At 38.7% G+C, this 23,556-nt stretch overlaps 1 protein-coding gene across 2 annotated transcripts in view; it reads right to left on the reverse strand.

Annotated features, from left to right (window-relative positions):
- LOC117289318 (RNA cytosine-C(5)-methyltransferase NSUN2-like) overlaps window positions 1–689 on the reverse strand; it is a 28,343-nt gene extending 27,654 nt beyond the window's left edge. For both annotated transcript variants that reach the window (XM_033770391.1, XM_033770390.1), the window contains exon 1: window positions 409–689. In XM_033770391.1, coding sequence (XP_033626282.1) covers window positions 409–513 — 105 coding nt within the window. In that variant the 5' untranslated portion in view covers window positions 514–689. The remainder of the gene's footprint in view (window positions 1–408) is intronic.
- Window positions 690–23,556: the final 22,867 nt, after the last annotated feature.

A 23,556-nucleotide genomic window follows, 5' to 3' on the forward strand; every position in this document is an offset into this window, starting at 1 on the left:
AGTTACTAGAAAAAATAGAAAGGAGGGAAAAGTTTCTGTGTGTGGCGCCACCATTTTTTCATATGAATTAATTAATATTATAGTACCTAGTTTACCTTAATGAGTATAAAAATGGCGGCACCATACAGAAAGTTATCCACTATATAAGGAAGGGCCAAAAAGCATGATTCATAAAAAGAGAACTGAAAAGTGGCGGCATGCTCTGCATAACAAATTGCACAAGAAATAGTCAATAGCATTAGATTTAGAAATACAAAACGAAAATAGGATAGCTAATTCTTCATTACATATTTATCGACACTTTACATTAACACTCCATCACTTTCAAATAGATTTATTATGAATAATAAATTACTATTTGTTTGATTTTAACTACATTCATTCATGATTTAATTAAACCTTCCTTGCCTGTTTATCTTCGCCGGCATCACCTCCACCACCACTCGCCGCATTTGCCTTTTTAGCTCCCCAATTCTTGTTTCCTTTCTTCTTTCGTGCATGTTGCTTCCCCATGGCGATAATTGAAAATATTGCAAGACACACAAGACAAAGTTAAGTCTTGTAATTGTAAAATTTCACTACTGTCTATTAGTTCTACAACCACCTACACAAATAGTAACTTTCTACTTCTGTTTCTAGAGTGAGTATTGTTCACGTGCACCACAGATGGAAGTAGCCATGTTGGTTTAATTCAGACAGCTGAGACGTCATCGCAAGAGGGCGGCAGATCCACACAATGGACGATTCAACATTATTTATTTTTTGTAGGCCTTCTATGTATCGTATGGAAAATGTATGTGCCCCAAGGCTAAATTAAATTGTGGGGCACGAGGGATGGGGTAAACCATCGAATATCAAAGCATCCCAAACAAATCATTGGTTGTCATTGATCTGCAAATCTGACCTGATTTGTGGACAAACTGCTTCACCAACTCGTCGCTCATCATCACAGGGCCCAATCATGAAGCTGTTAAGCAGAAAATACTGCTGAGCACTGATGGCTATGCTAATAGTGTTACCAGTCACACCGCACACTTTATGGACTTTTGGCTGGTAACCAGTTTCTGCTAAGCAATATTTTTTTACTGTGCTTAGTAAGTTTGTGTGACAGGCTTTATGAAATTGGTGCCCTGGTAGCCAATTTCATGGATCGATAATGTTGTTGTTAACAAAAGTTAAGGGGAGTAATAAAGGGCAAAACAAATAATGAATTAAAAAATGATTAATCGGGGAGTTCCTCTTTTTCTCCGTGTGCAAATTTTCCGAGCTTGAGGAAAAACACTCAAACATAGGCTCAACGTTATGCAAAAGGCCAAACAAAAATGTTTAGCGTCCCATACGCATTCCCCTTTAAAGGCCAGCCAAGAGTACCCCCTATGTTTTTCTTTATGGCGGAAAAGGGGATTTTGTTTTTCATTTTCATAAACAAAATTATACATTGATCTCATATTAAGAAGATTTTGATTTTGAAAAAAATAAATTTATGTTATATATATGACATAATCTTTTTTAATATATATTTTTAAGGCGCTCCTTTCCACCATAACCCCTCCCCCTTTTTTTAAAGGCAGGACGCTATAAACATTATTTTTTGCCTGAAATAAAGAAGAAAAGGGCGGGAGGGAGTTTTGTGTGAAATGACCCGCATGGACGCATTTCTATTTCCATACACCCAAATCGAAAGTAAAGCATTGATGCGCTTCAAAAGAGCGTTCATTTTAGATAATGAAGTAAATAAATTATTGTTTAGTATGCTTTGAAATTTCAAGGTAAAGAATCTTGACTCTTCCATTTCACACCACTACTCTGCCGTGAAATGAAGAGTTCAAGATTAGACCGAGTGATAAGTGTCCTGCAGCCGATTTCAATAAACGCTAGGATTAATCTCGAGTTAGGACGAGTAACCCGTCCTGACCTGGGTTCAATGCGTTCTAACGTCTTGGATACGGAACTTTACTTGCACTTAAAGTCCTAAGATTAATCCTAAGTTAGGAGAGTTTGGTGAAATCGACGGCTGATAATAATTGCAAACATGCATCATTAAACCTATTTGTTTTAGCAAAGAGAATGATCTGTGCTTTGGTTTTTAGTCACCCTTAAATAGACCATAGTCATTTTGATTTTGTCCATATTATATTTGATTATTCATAATTACGGCCTATAGGGGACCTCGTCCACATGGTGACTTCCACCGTGTGGTAAAAGGTTAAAACATTGAGTGAAGGAAGGTGAGTCACAAGAGGGCGCTATCACAGACGAACTTTCTACTCACATCGCGATCGTTGTCCCGGGGGGGGGGGAAGGGGAGATCCTCCGGGGCCGAACATCTGCCACCCTGGCAATATTGACTCAAATAGAGGACTGTTACATGATGTCTTAAATAATGACATTCAATATGGTCGATCTTTCCTATCAAGAACAGAGGGGTGTCGGTCAAATTTTCCCTCCATGGTTGTAGTTCCTTTACTCACCGTGCCTTGCGTTTTGCATTAAATATTCATAAACCATCAACATCATTCTTAGCAGCATAGCTGACTCACTTTATTATAATAATGAATTACAATATGCAGCTCGCAATGAGCCTTGTAGTTCTGATATGTACACGCACCATTAATTATAGTGGCTTAAAGGGCATTGATGCAATAACTTAGACCATAGAGCTAGTTGGGCCAATTATAGACTACAAATAATTGATAAAGCTATCTCTGGTTCTTCCATCCAGCGCTATCGTTACTTTGTATTTTAAAGGCACTTAGCACCTTTGGTAATTGTCAAAGGCCAGTATTCTTACTTATAACTGAACTCTGATAACATTCGGACTCAAAATTGGTTAACCGAATTGCAACAGAATAATGAAGAAGAAAAACACTTTCATCTGCATGCCTATTATAATAAAAAGGACTTCTGTTGAAGTATTTTATTATTTGAGTGAAATTATGCCTCTTTCTCAAAAACTCTTGTTATGTGTCTTCACAGAGGAGCCGTTTCCCACAATGTTTTGTAATATTGTAAACAGCTCTCTTTTGGGGGATCGTTACCATTATTAAAGCGTCACTCTAAAAAGTCTTTTGAGTATCACCAGTAGCGTCCACGCAATGCCTTTATCAAGCTTTTTTTGTTTTGCATGGCGTCGATATCATTATTATACAATGGAAAGGTTTGCGGAATAACCATGAATTGACTATGCCCTGATCGTCTTCTGGAGAAGACGATTAGAGCGTATAGAGCCAACCATGGAGGAAGAAAATCGAAAAGTCGAGTTGAAACCAACGGTTCTTTTCAGCACCACCCCAACTCATAAGAGATAGTCAAATGACATGGCGTTACCGCATACTTTTCCATATCATATTTCCACCATGCAAAGTTTCAAATCCTGCTAATAAATACATACTTCCGCGCTCAGTAGGCCTGTTGTCAATGTTCAAAGCAAAACCGTGTATAATGTTATCATGAATGATGTAATGCGGAACTGCCCAAAGTCATTGTATTGTTATTCTAGGAAGGAAACAAACTCAATATTGGTGTAACTTTTCACTATTAGTTTCAATCTTAGGTTATGAAGTTCATCAAATCATCTACAATGATTTATGTCCGTCTGAAAGACTGTCAAAATTAACTTTGTGAAACAAAACACTCTAACAATTCCTGGGTCAGAGTGACCCCGGGTACGGGTTAATACACGGAAGCTTGACCCAATTGGGGTCAGGTTGCCACAGAAACAGTTACAAAAAAAAAGAGATTTCAAGTCTTTCTTCATCTTCAGTTCGACCAAATTCTAGAATTCTGACATAGGAGTCATAACCTATGGGTCAGGCCCCCACGTGACCCGAAATCCGGGTCAAAGTTTATCCGGGAGGAATATAGCACTACATTTTTTTCTGATTCTTTCCATGGTAAAAAAAAAACACTGAAAAATCTGAATTCACACTTAAAGGCAGTGGACACTAGTGGTAATTACTCAAAATAATTATTGGCATAAAACCACACTTGGTAACGAGTAATAGGAAGAGGTTAATAGTATAAAACATTGTGAGAAACGGCTCCCTCTGAAGTGACGTAGTTTTCGAGAAAGAAGTAATTTTCAACGAATTTGATTTCGAGACCTCAAGTTTAGAATTTTAGGTCTCGAAATCAAGCATCTGAAAGCACACAACTTTGTATGACAAGGGTGTTTTTTCTTTCATAGTCTCCTTGCAACAGAGACGACCAAATTGAGCTCAAATTTTTACAGGTTTGTTATTTTATGCATATGTTGAGATACACCAAGTGAGAAGGCTGGATTTTTACAATTACCAATAGTGTCCATTGTCTTTAAGTAGCCTATATGGAATAATCGTCGTCATTGCTTGCTGGCTGGGGATCATCTGTGGGCAGGTTTTGTTATAAATAAATGAAAAATATAACAAATATTATAACATTGTGGGCTTATAGCCACATAGTGTTTTTTTATAAGGACAAAATAATGGTTTTTAACTAAAGACCATAGGACAATATCTTGAGATCACACAATGTTGCTCTACTAAGAAATACTGGTTTTAACAAGTCAAGTTATTTGTTATTAACCATCACATTTCCTCAATTGTGTCAGGTAAGATAAGCAGATTAGGGATTTTTTCCTATTATCGGGAAGTCCCACCGGGATTTTTTCCGGGATATAATGAAATTGTTGCACTCGGGTCACGTGTAGGGACGGACACAGGGGTTTAGTATAACTAAAGCAAAATAGCAATATTGCTCTTCAGTGTGGTATAGCAATACTTGAGCTTCATGAAACAATTTTTTGGGGACGTTCGATATTGTGTCCCCCACCCTTGAAAACTTTAACTTCAAATTCAGGACAGGACGTCGTCTGCCAGCTGTCTTGAGGAGGAAGAATTCTGCAAACTTTAAGTACTGTGTGTGAACAACTCCTTTGAAGCTGGATAACAAATCAGTGTTCATCCCCTCCCTTTTTCACTCAGATAGGATTATCGGCCCCCCGAACCCCTCTCCCAATTGAAATTAAATGCAAGCGCTGCGGGTACTGGTAAACACTGATATTTTTAATGCAAATTATAAAAATGGTAAACCTAAAGTTTACTACCCTGTAAGTGGTTTGTACCACGCCAAATGTGTGGCAGAGCAACACCCCACCACCTCTTGTACAGAATCCCCTGAAGAGTCCCTGAGATTCCCAGAACACAATGAAGATGCAATCGGATGTATTGAGATTTCCATAGGGGTAACGGGTAAATATAGTGAGGGTTGGGGATGCCAACGACAACCACTCTGGACAGGGAGGCATGGACCAGAGTTCGTTTCTTGGACCTCCACAAGGCGGACGCAATAATAGACTTAATGAAGGGGGGGGGGGGGGGGACTCGACCCCGGGGACGCCTCTGTGAGATTTTATTTCGGCATTTTGAGATTTATAATGTTTATATCAAGGTGCTTATAATAATGTCAGTGGAATATGATTGTGTTCATGTAATTGAGTCTTTTCCTAATACACGGTAGAAATATTATTTTACAACTTTGACGGCACTGTGTTGGCTATTGCATAATGACAAAGGTCGACCACCTTGGCTATGCAAGTTTTTGGGTAAATAATTCAATAACACAGTGCGCATCGAGAGAAGGAAATACGGAAGTGAGGCTGCTCTCTTAGCAGTATGATCATAATTATTCACGTATACCTTATGGCGACCGAGAACAAAGCAGGAAAGGGAAAGCAAAAGGTCTCTACATAGGGTTCCCCACAAGGAATTTTGTGTGGAAAAGGCAATGGGAGGTTTTAAACTACAGGGACAAAACAAAAAGCAAAAGATGCATCCACAGGGATGCAACTATGTGCGCGCGCGCGCAGGGTGTGTTTCGTCCTTCGGACGGGACGTAAGTCCGTTGGCCCCTTGTGTTGTGTAACGCAGCACGTAAAACAACCTATAGAGCACTTATCGCAAAAACGAAGGGGTTCGCCCACAGGTGTTCCACAGCACCTACGGTAAACCATTACGTGATATGTAAAAGGGGTACTAAATCTAAACTCAAACGTAGTCCCACGAACCTTTCACCCCATAACTTGCATCACTGAAGCCAGTATTATTATTGACAAATCAACAGGAGAGCCGCGATTAGTGAGTGTTATACGTAAAAGTAATTTACCCGGATCCCGGATCGATTTAGTCGTCCATGATAAAAGGGGCCTTGACCTTCCTTCCCTTCACGTTGGTCTACGCCAAAGCCTTTAACAAAGGTTAAAATGTCCGTGACCTTTTCGCGGAAGGAAATCGTTTTTTTTCCTTCATTACACCCAACAAGGCCACACAGTCGGAAGGTGCCATGGGACTGTGTCTAATAGCTAGAAGAACTTGTACGGCTTTTTGTTTTTATTAGCAATTTTACAAAATGCTCCAGCTGCAGAGTCCATTGAATGAACTTTATTAAAGACAGTGGACACTATTGGTAATTGTCAAAGACCAGTCTTCTCACTTGGTGTATCTAACATATGCATAAAAGAACAAACCTCAAATGGTCGTCGAAGTTGCGAGATATGAATGAAGTAAACAAACACCCTTGTCGCACGAAGTTGTGGCTTTTATGGTTGATTTCGAGACCTCGAGTTCTAAACTTGAGGTCTCGAAATCAAATTAATTGAAAAATACTTCTTTCTCGAAAACTACGTCACTTCCGAGGGAGCCGTTTCTCACAATGTTTTATACTATCACCCTCTCCCCATTACTCTTTACCAAGTAAGGTTTTATGCCAATAATTATTTTGAGTAATTACAAATAGTGTCAACTGCCTTTAAAGGCACACACTCAAAATAATTGTTAACATGAAACCTTACCTGTAACAAGTAACGGGGAGAGGTTGATAGTGTATAATACATTGTGAGAAACAGCTCCCTCTGAAGTGACGTAGTTTTCGAGAAACAAGTAATTTTCCACGAATTTGATTTCGAGACATCACAATTCGATTTTGAGGTCTCGAAATCAAGCATCTGTGTTTTTATCTTTCATAGTTATCTCGCAACTTCGACAATCAATTGAGCTCAAATTTTCACAGGTTTGTTTATTTTATGCATATGTTGAGATACAGCAAGTGCGAAGAATGGTCTTTGACAATTACCAATAGTGTCCATTGTCTTTAAACCAGGACGGTCATTCAACTATCTACCAACAAAAATATATAGTGTTCTTAAAGACATAAATTGCACATGTTGCACAGCCTGATAAAGCTTGAAGCAAAGCGCATCCAAATGATGCTGAAAAGAATAAATACAATGTCACAAAAGTACCATTTCTACGGGGCCCCTAAAGGGACACTCAAAAAAACTTTGTTTTTGTTTATTATCTCGTGCGCACGAGATACTTAATTTCTGCCTGTTATCCTGCTAAAAATTTGCTAAGCAATACAACTGTGTAAAAGCAGCTCCATTAGAAATTGGGCGCTTCTGATACACAGGGTCACTTTGTATAGACCTTATCGCAAATACCAATGCGCAAGCGCAGACTGTTGAATGAGGTGCATTGTGGGATATATATGGATCAAATTTGGATACCAGCTAGACCACAATGCACCTAATTCCAAGTTTTACGCGCGCGCCCCGGTATTTGCGAAAAGGTCTATGTAAATATTAGACTTTGCTTTGTGCGCGGTAGCACTTAAAGGCACTGGACATAGTAATTACTCAAAATAACTTCAGTTAGCACAAATACTTATGAGCATGGATAAGGCACGGGCTGTTGGTTGTATAAAACATTGTGAAATACGACTTTCTCTGAAGTAACATAGTATTTTAGAAAGATGTAACCCACTCAAATAATTAAAAGACTTCGGACCTCACTCGTTATACAAAGTAAGGTTTTATGCTACTAAATATTTTGAGTAATTACCAATAGTGTCCAGTGCCTTTAAGCTGCAGTTGCAAATTAGCCACTGGATAAAGACATCCCAAGAGGCGTATTGATCGACTCCAACATTTGCTTGTTTGCACATAATTATAATTAATAAATAAAAATATACGGTGTGAGAGTGATATACTCTGGTGAGTCAGTGAGTCCATCACATAGTCACCGTGCATTTTTTAATAATATTGGGGGGATCAACACAACGTAACAAATTTTTAAAGGCAGTGGACACTATTGGTAATTACTCAAAATAATTATTAGCATAAAACCTTTCTTGGTGACGAGTAATGAGGAGAGGTTGATGGTATAAAACATTGTGAGAAACGGCTCCCTCTGAAGTGCCATAGTTTTCGAGAAAGAAGTAATTTTCCACTAATTTGATTTCGAGACCTCAGATTTAGAACTTGAGGTCTCGAAATCAACCATCTGAACGCACACAACTTCGCGTGACATGGGTGTTTTTTTCTTTCATTATTATCTCGCAACTTTTATGACCGATTGAGCACATGTTTTCACATGTTTGTTATTTTATGCATATGTTGAGATACACCAACTGTGAAGGCTAGTCTTTGACAATTACCAATAGTGTCCACTGCCTTTAGGCGGGTGAAAATTGCTTTAGATGCACTGCTTGTGGTCCCATTGCCTTTCTGTAACCGTGGAGTGGACGTAGCATGCAAGTTGGCACCGGTCCTATAAATAGTCAGTGGATCGGAACATGCAAACAAAGTATAAACACACTGTTACAAAGCATTGTAGCTATGGAAACAAATTGCCTCCCTCGAAGGGCAGTTTCGCAATAACAACAAAAATGGGCAGGATAATGGGCAGCTTCTCCTGTATTACACCTGCATAGAATTTAGAAAAGCCATTCATAAGAAACGATCCGATCTGCAACCAGGCACATCGCAATAATATACGCGCCAAAAAAGTAAACCGACCCTGTTCTGAAATTACCCCGGGAGATGAATGCCAGTGCTCTGAATGCAAAGCGAAACTGTATGACGTCATTAAAAAAAATGCCAGGTTCCCGCGCCCACACTTTGGGCCAAATGAAGGTGCTGTACGTATAAAAAGAACACCATGAAAACAAGGTTCCTGTTTGTGGTACCATGGAGATGCTCCACGTGTGGTACCCGTTTTGATAGAAGGAACACGTTGCCTTGGATCGAACGAGTTGTAAAAGGCGTTTTAATCTGTTTTTTTTTTAAATATAAAATGCATATGGTTGGAAAGATGTTTTAAAAGTAGAACACAATGGTCCACACAAACATGACTCGCAGTTGCGTGGTTTTCCTTTTACTGTGCGAACTAACACGGTCAAAAAATTTACTCACATAAAGGACAGAACGTGTTAGTCGACGAGGTAAATGGAAACCGTGAATTTCGAGGCATGTTTGCGAGATTCTTAAAAATGCAAACACTAGACGACTGTGTATACGTATTATAATTAGCCTTATGTTTAGTAAGCTGAGTGGTTTAGTTTACATGTCATTCCAAGGTCCTATGCATGCAACCAACAAATTATAAAGGCCTGTGAAATTGGTGACATTTGCCCTATAATCTGACGACGACTCAACTTTCTTTTTTTTTTACTTGACGGTATTTAAACCGTTCATCTCCATCTTGAAAAAAGGTGCCCTACGCTTGTGAGCCTTTGGAAGTCAATAAACCTTTATCACGGTGTGGTAATCTTGATTTTACTCCATTTCAACCAAACTGAAGCCGGGTTCATACTTCCTGCGAATGCGAATGCGAAGCGAATCTTGACGTCACAAATTCGCAACGAACATTTCGCAGCAGTATGCCCTCTACTCCCTTGCGAATAATCGCTGCGAAAGGAGGGTGTGACGTCAAATTCACGTCAAGATTCGCTTCGCATTCGCATTCGCATGAAGTATGAACCGGGCTTAAGGCCCGGGACGAAATAATAGTCTGGTGCCATGCGTAATGTTAGAATTGGAATTTGGAAACAGGGAACATAGTAACAAGATGGTGACAGCGTGATAAAGGTACGGCCCCATCAGGGCACACTCAACCATCCCTAAAAGTCACGACCTTAAAGTATTTGATTTACAGAAATGGTTGGGGTTCTAGAATACGCGGCTTTGTAAATAACAAGGTTCTGTCAGTTTTTAAAAAGATGTAGGCTTATAACCTCGTTAATTTTTACACTTATAGACTTTGACATTCACTAAATTACCGTCCCCTTCATGTTTCAGCGAGATCGAATGGTTGCCCGAGCGTATTGTACCCCTGTGGTATAGAATTGCCATCCTCAAATATTTTTCTGATTTTGTATTTATTACAAAGATTCCCTTTTTTTAATCGATTTGAAAACAAATTCCCTATTGAAAAGGAATATATTATATATTTACGATAGTGACAATTTTGGTGTGTACAGAACATTGCGGCATCTGAAGTTCATTAAGAACCGTTATGGTATATTATAGTAAAGCGAGCAATCATTGCTCTAGAGCTTTATATAGCTCTATTATGGTCAGATAGATTGAGAAAAATGTTGTCAATGTTTTCACTGTTTCAATTTTATAAACAATGACTACCGCACTTTGCCATCACAAACTTCCTTCCAATTATATCAGAAATTGGCATTGCAAATTAACACCGTCGATTTCAAGTGACTAATTGCCATGCATATAGATAGGCCTACCAAGGCTATACAGCTGCAGCTATGCTCATTAATTTAATCATTATTTTAACGCAATAATCATTGCAATTTTGCCGGAGAGGAAAGCATAATTCAGCTCGACATCGTCTATACATTTCGCTGTATAATATTATCAGTAACACTATTGGACATAGAGGTGCTAAAGCAATATTCACATGCATGAAGAGTAATTAGACCTTATACTAAAACTGCTATATTATACTCTGAAGCAGAAACCAAAGCTGTAGCCGTATAGTCAGTCAAGAAAATAAGGGATGAAGCCCCGCCATGATCTTGAAGATAAGTATTAATTAAGAAACACGCGTGTACTTGAAATATGCAACTCCCAGGCAAACCCAGCTGAAAGAGTATACAGTTTTTAATGTTTGAATATCGTTATCAATACCACTCTGTTAACTAGTGTTCAAAATGCACATGGTTATAAAGATGTTTTAAATTTCGAGAACCGTTATCACGGTCGGCCATTTTGTGGACTCCACAAATTGTGCCGCGTACTAGTTTGATCACGGCGTCAGGAAAAACATGCAATTTAGAGGCATACTTTGTTGTGCATCCGAAGTTATGTTCTACTGCGATCAAAACATCTTTTGAAATCGTTTGACACAAATTGCATATGCATTTTGTATCAAACGGTTTCAAACGCACTAGACCAACTCCCCGGATCCAAGGCAACGTGTCGATCCCTTTAAGTGGCACAAGTACAGCAGCTTGGTTACTGCCACCTCCATGTTTACTGTTGCCTATCGGTAGAACCCCTTCAACACAAAATCAAGGTCATACAACAAGGTGGCATGCTGCTTATGATGACATAAGAATAGTATACCAAAAACACGTTGAGGTTATGTCAACGATAACCGTATTCAATGAAGTCCTACTCCCAAAACAACGCTGTTTACATATTCAACCACACGTGAATGGTCCATTCTCTAAAGGCCAATGTGACTCTAGAAGAAAGTGTTATGACTATATAAAAACAGCCCAACTTGAAAATTAAATTTAGAAAAAAAGCAAGTATAACAGATATTATTTTCTGTTGTTTGCTACGGGGCAAAAGTGTAAAAAGTGGTCGAGATAATATTCACATCAAAGCATACCTTTGAAACTTTGAAATGTGAAAACAAATTCCCTAAAGTTATCTAGAAAATGATCTTATAATTATTACAAAAACAATTGTTGGGGTTGGCTGTTTTGTCATGCCAACTCAAGTAAGGGCCAAGTAGAACCTACTATACTATGCGTGTACATGACGATGTACGTCATGTGGGATCTCGAGGTGATGTGTTATTGCAATTACAAGCAGTTCGTGTACCTCCATGGAGCTCGTATTATAGCAAATGTACATGTGTACACGTATGAAACATGCCACACCCATGTAAGAAGCATGGATATCAAGCAAGGCTCCCATGCAAAGAAAATACATTTGGATTATGGGTGTGGGGTTGGTTCTTTTTGGTCTGACTGTTGTGTGTTGTCATTAGCTGTGTTTTGCTCTGTGTGAAATATCATTTAAAGATGCAAGAATTAGGCGACGTAGGCCAAACACCAAACAAATCATGCATGCAGCCATATCCTAAACTCGCTGATCAAAACTCTTGAAACGAATTTCAGTAAAATGAGTAAAATAATAGCAGCTATAGGTCATTGGAAGATTCGTGTGCCCACACGTTTTTGTTGAACATTATTTTGAGAACATCTAATATTTGTTTGAATGAAAAATATTCTAGAGTACTAAAGGAACACGTTGCCTTGGATCGGACGAGTTGGTCTATAAAAAGCGTTTATAACCGTCTGTTGTAAAATGCATATGGTTGGAAAGATGTTTTAAAAGTAGAATACAATGATCCACACAAATTTGCCTCGAAATTGCGTGGTTTTCCTTTTACGTGCGAACTAACACGGTAGGCCATTTATGGGAGTCAAGGGGGGTTAGTGACGCCCACCGACCGTGTATAGTTGACGAGGTAAAAGGAAAACAGTGCAATTTCGAGGCATGTTTGTGATCATTGTATGAACTCATGCAACATCTTTCCAGTTACAAACGCTTTTTCAATACCAACTCGACCGATCCAAGGCAACGTGTTCCTACAATACTTTCGACTTTTGACATAAATAGGCCTATCATGTCGGGACATTTATTATGTGACTTAAATCATGACATGACTTGCGAAAGTTTAAATTGACTTGACTTGACTCGGACTTGACCGTTGAGCAAACATTGCTTGTGACTTGACTTGAGAAATGATTTGTGACTTGACAAGTGACTTGGCTTGCGACTTAACTTGATTATGAAAAAACAACCCTGTGAGAAAGTCTAAAACAACAACGCATGCAGAGTTGTAACCTTGTGTCAATGCCGCGGCGACGGATTTAGCGTGTGTGGAGTTGGGGTCATGCAAGTGCCTGACAATTTTACTCGGTCACCGCCCTAAAAGTCCGAGCTGCATGTTGTATATAGTAGTCATATAGCCTTTTTGAGGTATGGTGGACACTTATAGGACTCTTTAGAAGTGCACTGTTTGGTTCGGGGGATACAGACAAAATGTTTACCAAACATTTTGTTTTATCTGGCTTATAGCCCCGCACATTACACCAGTCATGTACATTGCATATAGTCATAATACAACCCCTAGTGATTTATTTTACAAAAAATGTATATATACGGGGATGGCACTATAGACTTGGTTCCAAGTCTGTGATCGTGATTTTTAGGGTTTTCGTGGCTGATGCAGCGGAATAACCACTTGAAATCAAGTCTAAAGAGGCACCGAGATAAGAACTCTATCGTAGCTTGCTCTAGAGGTAAAAGCCAGTGGTTGACTAGCATGGATAGTATGGTGGTGGATACAAAAAAGGAAAAGGGAGCCTCCATTGACCCATGCTTTGAGAAGCTCTGGTTGCTAATTGGTCTGAAACTTAAAGGCAGTGGACACTAGTATTGGTAAACTCAAAATAAATATTAGCATAAAACCTTACTTGGTAAACGCGTACTGTTGATAGTATTGTGAGAAAAGGCTCGCCCCCTCTGAATTAATGTAGTTTGAGTCGAGAAAGAAGTAATTTTCCACGAATTTGATTTCGAGACCTCAGAATTATAGGTTTTGAGGTCTTGAAAAGCACACAAGTTCGTTAAACATCGTTGATCACTGAATTGTTTCTGTGGGACAGTTTAATTTTAGAAGATGACCAGGACTATACTACAATGCACAAAGAGAAGTCACTTTTAGTATCTTTAAATATTGTTGCGTGCCATGACATGACATTCTTCCTGACTGCAAAACAATTTTTGTGTGTAAACTTTAAAAAAAAAAAAACTAAAACACTGCCCGCAAGTAGGCATGCAACACGTGCAGCACTATCTCTAAAAAATAATACCTCAACAGTTTTGAAATAATTGTTTTGTTTTTATAATGATTAGGGAGACCCTCAAAGGGGAGGGGCCATGGGACAGCCTAAGAGGATTACGTGTGCTGCGTGGTAAAACCATGTACAACCATAGGTAAAAACCATGGTCAACGTCAAACACTGGTGTTTCCTTTGTGTTCATCTTTTCCGGTTGTCTTAGCTTTCTTCCTGTTGCATTTTAATAGGTGTAAAATTACAAGAGAAAAAGGCAACAACAGTTCACTCAGTTCGCAAAGGGATTGCGAAATGCACCGAAATGAATGCACCGACGAGGTCACCAAACTCTGCTGAAGAAATACACTGGCACGGTGTATGCACAATATGTATTTCCACCAAAACGAAAGTGCAAGAAAGGAATTTCTGCAAAACTGAATGGTATTTTCTTTAGTCTGCTTAAGGTCACGGCTATAACTCTTTACACTAACTGATTACAAAAACTGCCATGGTTTCCCTTGTCATAGTTTTTGGATCAACAATTATATTATGCGTCGGACAATTTTCTCATTTGAAAGGAAATTCATTTCCGCTATAATAGAGCCTAAACAAAAACACACACTGAGTTTCGACAAACGTCAAAATTTGCCGCAGATCCGGGTCCCGTGATGGGTTTGGGGACCTGACCCGGTTTCCCCGGAATCGGTGTCAAACTAGCCCACAAATTTGTAAAATTGTCGAAGAATGCAAGAGTTGACATCCCAATACAGAACCGAACTATAGATCCTTCCTCTATCCTGGTATAGCCTTTAACAGGAGTAAGGAAGTCTGCTCCTTGCTATATAAGACCTGTTTATATGCCGCCACCAACTTGGTCATGTTCCTTGTATCGAATAACAATATGAATGATAATAATCATTTTGCAAAAAAGGAACCAGACTATTTTGTTCTTCCAGCCTCGGTTTGGTAATATGGATATCAATGGGAGAAATTCAAGATGGCTGCACTATGACAAAGGTCTATAGCTCTAAAGCCTACTCTCTAAATGTTAAAGAATGAAAAACACCACTCTTTACATTAATTCGAGTTGTCCATCCTTTTTAAGCATAATATGGCTCTTTAAAAAGAGTAGTGGTTATTTCACTCTTTTAAAGGGGTTTCACTCCAGGACAGAGTGAAAAATGACCTAAAAAGATGCAAACTACAGTCGAAAAGAATGGAAGACCACTCGAAAAAGAGTTGTCCCTCATATGGCTCTTCAAGTGTGCTTTTCACTCCTTTGCTTTTAGAGAGTAACTGAGTGACAGCATCGATACACGGGCTTGACGACAGTGTTTTGCTGGGATGAGGTATGTAGGAAGTTCCTAATATACACACACCCCCATGACCTGCAAAACCCCCACCTTAGTGAACGTTTAACACAATGGGCAGCCATCGTTAAATCGTTACCCTTTTTATAACCAAAGAAAAGACCGAGTATATTCTTCAGGAATAAATATGCCAAACCGAAAGCATCGTCGTTTGCATTGTGGGTTAAATAAATGGATTTGTTTATAGTTGTTGATTTCAGGAGACTGTGTAACCTAGTGGCGTAACCATGGTGAGAGTAATGAAGCCGCACATGCAAATTGTAAACTGTAATACACCATAGGCGCATTTTGGAGCCGTAAAAGCACAGTATTATTTATTGACAACAATATGGAGAATATTGATCAATTTCTTTCAGTCACAATTAGAACGGCGGCCTTCATGAAATGGGGGGGGGGGGGGGGGTTGGGGGGATTCATCATCGCAAAATTGTGTCAGAATTACCATAGTGATATGTATTGTGACTTGTGACATCACCTTTACTTATAGCAACACGATTGATTTGCAGCTAAAATCAATCTTAGCTCTTTGTGAAATCGACCCCAGGGCACAATTATTTCTGAAAGATTCCTCAACAACAAATATTGTTTATGAAGGGATGGTAGCTTTTTCATTTCAGGAGACCATCAGTCATAAACACTATTAATATTGACGGTTATTCCAATTGCTTTTCCCAATTGACAGAACTCGGGAAAGTACTGAGTACAGTGCAACACAAAATTGGTGTAAGGGTTAAACCAAAATGAATCCCTGATGCAATATTAACCCCCGATGCAAATTTAACAAGATTTTAGAGCATCAGTTGCATCCTGGCATGCAGAGAGTCTTTGTTGGATTTGATCTCATTGAAGAATGTGTTCTAAACACGAAAGTCTCCACAGCATGCAAATGAATCATGATGAAGAAATGGTAATATCCTGTTTCGAATTCAGTGGATGTAATCAAACACGAGTTTAGCACTTGGAACAGCAAGGAAATAGCAGCCTTTAAAATTGCACAACCATTGGAAAAATGGGGTATTACAAAAAAATGGTGTACATTTAATGTATGTAGCCATACAATGACAAGACGTTTACAAAGGCTTCATGAATTCACATGACGTCATTATGTTTTATGAGTCAGATTTTCCATAGTAAGGCGACGCACCGAAACTTTTCTTTATATATGCAAGTTGACTCACAATCAAAATATTAATGGGAGATTGATCAATTAAACTTATGCACTGCATCATGATGCTATCGCAATCTTAAGTAAACGGGGATCATGGAAAACGCATCTTACAAGCAGGATTGACAAATGAACCAATTTTGACCCTTAATTTCCAAGTAAAGGGGGTGCCGACTCAAACGGCGTACTTAAAATATTTAGGTCGCATATCCATTAGAAGATCACCTGCAGAATGACCCAATGCCGAGCCCCAAAACAGTCCTCAGTGTGGTGAATCAAGAGCTATGATTGGGTAAGAGTTTGACATCAAAAATGACAGCCAACGCAGAGGCCGCGTGTGACGTCATCACATGTGCCATAACATTTCCCCTTCCTCAACATTTTCTAACGTGATTGAAGGTTTGATTCCATTTCACTTCCCCCTTTACGGGTATTCATGGTTAACAATGGTGTAACTATGCTAAACAAACAGATCAATGCGGAACCCGTGGTCATAAACCATGGTCCTAACCATGGCGAGGAAACCATTGACTGGAAACCGAAACAGTTTCATGAGATTTGTAATATTTCGTAACTTAGTTCGTGCATGCATATTTAGACTTGGCAGGTTTGGGGAATTTCCTCAATACAATTACTTTTTATTCAGACGGATGGGACTATATCTCATGAAATTTAATCGATTATCAGCGACACTGTCTAGTAACTACATTCTAAGCATGGGTCATGGGGATGAGAGCAGAAAACAACATGCGGGTCTTAAAGGCACTGGACACTATTGGTAGTTGATGTCAAAGACTTAGCCTTCATAGTTGGTGTATCTCAACAAATGCAAAAAATAACAAACCAGTGAAAATTTGAGCTCCCGGTCGTCGAAGTTGTGAGATATTAATGAAAGAAAAAACACCCTGGTCGCATCATGGTCACATGATGTTGTGTGCTTTCAGATGCTTGATTTCGAGACCTCAAATTATCAATCTGAGGTCTCGAAATCAAATTCGTACTTCTTTCTCGAAAACTAAGTCACCTTAGAGGGAGCTGTTTCTCACAATGTTTTATACTATCAACCTCTCCCCATTACTCATAATCAAGAAAGGTTTTATGATAATAGTGTCCACTGCCCTTAAAGACACTGGACACCGTTGGTAATTGTCAAAGATCAGTCTTCGCACTTCGTGTTATCTCAACATATTTATATCACAAAATAACAAACCTGATGTGAAAATTTGAGCTCAATATTGTTAGCCGTCGAAGTTGCGAGAAAGTGGAAGGAAAACACCCTTGTCTATGAAGCTGATTGCTTTCAGATGCTTGATTTCGAGACCTCAAAATCATATTTTGAGGTCTCAACATCGAATTCAAATAATATTTTGGTGGAAATTTACTACTTTCTCGAAAACTATATTCGTTACTCCAGAGGGAGCCGTTTCTCACAATGTGTTATACTATCAACAGCTCTCCGTTGCTTGATACCAACAATTATTTTGAACAATTGTATTTGTATAGCAGGTGAATAATTAAAAGAAACAATAAAGGCTGGTTGACCATAATGTAACACCAACGTGTAAAATAAAAATGACAAATTCTAATTCAAGAATGGTTTATGTGGAACGGGTGCCATGCACCATTCCCTTCAACTCATTGTATGCTAAAACCTGATCTTCAAGATATAGGCCTCTATGGGTGAGGGGTATTTTTGAGTAGAAATTATATCGTCATCTAATTAAAAGGGAAACAATGCATTGATAGGCCCTATCTTATTATGTAACATCAATAATTCAAGGATGTACTGGTACCCAGCACCATTCTTCCTTGCATTATTCATGTTGCATGTATCGGGTACAAACGGGTTTATGTGGAACGGGTGCATGCACCATTCCCTTCAACTCATTGTATGCTAAAACCTGATCTTCAAGATATAGGCCTCTATGGGTGAGGGGTATTTTTGAGTAGAAATTATATCGTCATCTAATTAAAAGGGAAACAATGCATTGATAGGCCCTATCTTATTATGTAACATCAATAATTCAAGGATGTACTGGTACCCAGCACCATTCTTCCTTGCATTATTCATGATGCATGTATCGGGTAGAAACGGGTTCTCCGAATAAGTAAAATAAGCTGAGATTGTGAACGCTCCATGGGTTGAACGATACCTCCCTTTGGTAAATTGACAAAGACCAGTATTTGGTGTATCCCAACACTACATGCATAAATAACAAACCTGTGAACATCAGGGCTCAAAATCGATCTCAAATTTGGTCATCGAAGTTGCAAGAGAATAATTAAAGAAAAAACACACTTGATGCACAAATAGTGTGCATACAGGACAGATGCCTAAAAAGTTTCAGGCCTGAAGTATACATGTACTTTAGTGCGAAATTACATCTTTCTAAAAAGACAAAACTTAAGTTATTTAGGGGGATATCCGTTTCTCACTCACCATCTTAGCCCTGGTGGTCTTTACACTTTCATATTACAGAGGAAGAGTCATATATAGGGCTATCAACAGCTCTACATGTCTCGTTACAGAGTAAGTTTTAGCCAACTATTTTGAGTGTAGGCCTATGTACCAATAGTGTCCAGTGCAAGGACCTGGCAATGGAAGATAGCTGGAATTGTTATATTTTATACAGTAAAAACAATGTGCACAGTGCTGCCGCTTGAAGCAAGTTCAGCCATCCATGGAGGAAGATCGGACCTTCGCTCATGCTAAAACGGGGCCTCAACGGAGCTCCCCAACCACTACATAATTCAGCCACTATTCAATAATTATGTACATGTACATGTCTATATGTCATGTACCGACATGTAGGCCTAGGCCGTGTCCGAAACGACGACTTCGGCTACAGCTACGTCTAGATCAGCGCGTCTACCAGTGTTGAAGAATAGGCAGACGCGCGCGATCTAGCCGTAGCTGTAGCCGAAGTCGCCGTTTCGGACACGGCCTTAGCATACATCTACATGTACATCACTTTTAGGCCGTGTCCGAAACGGCGACTTCGGCTACAGCTACGGCTAGATCGCGCACGTCTGCCTATTCTTCAACACTGGTAGACGCGCTGATCTAGACGTAGCTGCAGCCGAAGTCGTCGTTTCGGACACGGCCTAACTAATGGATTATTTTTTTCGGTGAAGGTCAATTTCGGTTTAGGCCCTATGCAAAGTAGTGTCCAGTTTCTTTAAAAGGACCGGGCAATAAAAGCAATATAACATTAGACCCTATGTAAAGACTAGTGACAAGTTGAGGCCTTCAGTAGGGTGTGGCCGCTTGAGGCATAGTTTTTGTTTTCAGCCACGAACCCTGGGCTCCAAAACCCCTTCAAAATAATTCACCCATTTCCATGCAAATACATGTAGCCTAGACGTAGACCTAGATGTACTACAGGTACATCACGTTCACAATGTGTCCTGCCTGTGACAGCGTAATAATGCAGAACTATAACGATGCCGAATGATATTCTTCAGCACACACCCATATTTGTTTAATATGCATACCCATGTGGCAGCATACACTCTCATATGAGTTCCCTTTATGCAAACCGGGCAATAAAAACAACACAATTTGACCCAAGCAATGCGTATATAAATGTCATGTTATTGTTCAAGCCTTCAGTAAAACAAGGTGTGGCCACTTTTGTAGATGTCGTGTACAAACATGGCGGTAGAAATGTACAAAGTACTTGTAGTTTGTACATAACTTTTACAATGTGTATACTGCCTGTATGTGTGACAGCGTAAAAAACGCATAACTATACATGATGCCGAATGTCAGGAATTCATTGAAGGTCGCCACACACACCCAACCCAGCAGCAGCATACAAACACATGGGTTTCACTTTATGCAAAATAGTCTACGAAGAGCGAATCGCAGCGTACTGCATACGCGACCTTCCTTGCTCTATGGGGGTGCGACCCAGCACACTGCGACCCAGCAACCTGCATTCATATTATACCATCTACTATATGCTGCGCGCATACTTTGGAGTGACTACTGTATGCTTTATGATGATCATGGTATGATTCACTGAATGGCATGCTACATTGATTGCGAACCCACCTTGTTTTTTCCCCACTAATTTCCCAGAGAGCGAGAAACTTTCCCATCATTTGAGATATTAGACCTAGTCATACTTATTTTATTATGCATAATTGTAACATGGAGGTAGGAATATCAAATGCTTCTATATGCACGCTGCACTGATCATGAACACAACTTTTTGCACTAATTTCCAATAGAGCGAGAAAGTTTCCATCCATTTGAGACTAGACCTAATCATAATTTTATGATGCACAATTATTATAATATCAAATGTGTCTATGCATGCTACATTGATTGTGAATACACCTTGGTTTTCCCCACTAATTTCCCAGAGATCGAGAAAGTTTACAGCATTTTTTTATTTTTATTTTTTTTTTAGACAAGAGCAAGTCATAATTTTTTGAGGCATAATTGTAATAATATCAAATGCAACTGGGGTATTATGAAAAATTTATGAAGAAAGTAGCCTACACAACACTGTGTTGTTTTTACTGGTTTTCTTTTTTCAGGGTGTAGCCTATATTTCCCTTCCTTTAGATTTCCACAAACACACCATCCAATTTCAATTAATATGACAATTTAGAACATGAAAGTGATCATGTTTTATGCAACTCCAGCCTGAACCGGTACTCATGAGAATTGGTATGAATTATGGATGTAATCAGTAAAAGTTGCCTTGTGTCATGAGGTCCTTTGTACGTGTAATTGTAAGGGCCCTATACTTTCTTCTCAGGTTGTTTTTCCCTCCACGGTTGAATTTAATTTCACTTTGTCTGGCCATGGATAATTCTATACCCCATGGTCACCACCAACTACATGGGGGTATTGGGGAATTCTAAAAAACAATACAACAACACAAAATTAAAGAATAAACTTGAAAGACCACAGTTTTTGTTTAGTGAAAACTAATAGAGACAAGGCATTTATTATTGTAGACACCAAGTACTATATCTAAAACAACACACTTTGGAATTCATTTTGAGTTGGGGAGGTATTGAGGTTACAACATGCAAGGTAATGATGTAAGACGTGTCTCGGTTTCTATAGTAGTTTATGTTTTGAGTTGTTTTTATTCCAATGGTAGTCTGTTTGAACACAGGAACAAAGCTACCTAAATATTATAACAGTCATTTTCAAACAGATAATGTTTTGTTTTCACAAAGCGAGTGCAAAGTTAAAAACACACATTTTCCAGAGTTGGAAAAAATGCTATCACTCACAGGTTGTAATGTAGGATTGGTCTCGCCCAAGATGTTTCCAAAATGACCCCTGATGATATACCACAGTGGTGTAAATCTTATTTAGGGTCCCGCTCCAGAAATGACTTGGGGTCATGTTTTTAGATCAAAATACCACAAATAATATGAGTTGTTTGTTTTGGGGTTATTTTCCTCTAGTCTACATATTATATTGAGCACTTCCAAGTCAGTTCTATAGTATAACATTCACACACTGGAACAAAATAAAACATCAATTTAGGGTCAGTCGGTTCCTTGATCAAACATATATGGTTATATGGTTAAACACTAGGCTGTTTGTATTTCCCCAAAAGTTGTCCCATCCCCTTCATCTTCAATGTACTACATGTTTGACTAACGGACCTTTTCTTGTACAGTCAATAAAAGTAGTGTTGTAATACAAACTCTGTCATCAAACCAAACTAATCCAAATATGAAGAGCTGTTTTTACCAACATAAATTATCGCCCGACTAGACATCTGGCAAGCTCATTTGCTCAGTAAGCTGTGAACCGTTTGAGAAATTGCCTGGTTACTTGCTCAGCTGCTAAGTAAGACTTGTATTCTTACTTAGCAAATTTAGTCAGGTGTAAGCAGCTTCAGAATTGGTCCAGCCCCAGATTTGTTATGGGTAATAAATTTGTATTCATACTTGAACGACATAATTCAGTCACTGGTCCTCAAACACAAATTTAATACTGGACAAAAATAAAAACCAAACCAAAACAACAAGGACATTTCATTTGCATACTGGGATCGATTTCACAAAGAGTCAAGAATGATGTCAACTGCAAATCTGCCTTAGTTGCTAAGTGTTTTGTAACCCTACAAATCACTATGGTGATACGGATAGTTTGGCTTGTGATGAAACTGCAATGCTTTGTGAAATCGAGCCCTGATCCCCAAAACTGCCAATACATTGTACCTATTGTACCTACACATGCATCTTTGATACACACATCTTTTAACAACAGTGTCAAACATGGTGTCAGTATATATAATATGGAGTAAATTAAATGAAAATATAAAAAGTACCACAAGTAAAATATAGAGTACCAAATACCATTTCTTGTTTCTTTTAAAAAAATGTAGAGTTTAAGGCATATCACTTTAAAACGTTCTGCATTAAAGGTAGCATCACTGTGAGTGTAAACTACAGAATTTGAAAATAAACTTCTGAAATGCGAGTACATCTATGTGAGCAATTCCTGGCCAAACTGCCCCAAACACAATTTTTGTCAGTGCTCCACTAAAATTCTTTAGTGCTATCCAGTGAGCACAGATAAAATGCACGAAGCATACACTTGAGTTGTAAAATCTAACCATGATTGGCCAAAGCTAAATAGTTTTCTACACTTCAGCCTTAAGAAACAAACATTGCATGGAGGTACTATGTTTCTCGCAAAGTATTTATGTCCAATAGCTATAAATTCCGAACTAAAACACACAGCCAGTGTTATGTGTGCTGAGATTATAAAAGCAATTTTATCTACCGTAGTACGAGCAGAAATTTGTCTATTATCATTTCACAATTTATCATAAAAAAAGGTGTGTGAAAAAGAAAGCTTGGCAAGTCCACTGAGCCTTCTTCAGTGAAATGGTATTTCAGCAAAATTCTATCAAAGAATGCGAAAATGTTCAGTTGTCACAGATTCAAAATTGCAATCACAGGCAAACTTTTGAAAAGCATCAAAACAAATTTTAAGAGTTCAACAGATGTTCAACATTTCAATTGTACTACACAGCTACATGTATATAAGCATCAAGCGTAATTATATCCAACATTGCAAGTTACACAATTTCTATAATTTCAACTAGTAGTACATAAAAC

This window comes from Asterias rubens, chromosome 4 (assembly GCF_902459465.1).
Source record: "Asterias rubens chromosome 4, eAstRub1.3, whole genome shotgun sequence".
Taxonomy (NCBI): domain Eukaryota; kingdom Metazoa; phylum Echinodermata; class Asteroidea; order Forcipulatida; family Asteriidae; genus Asterias; species Asterias rubens.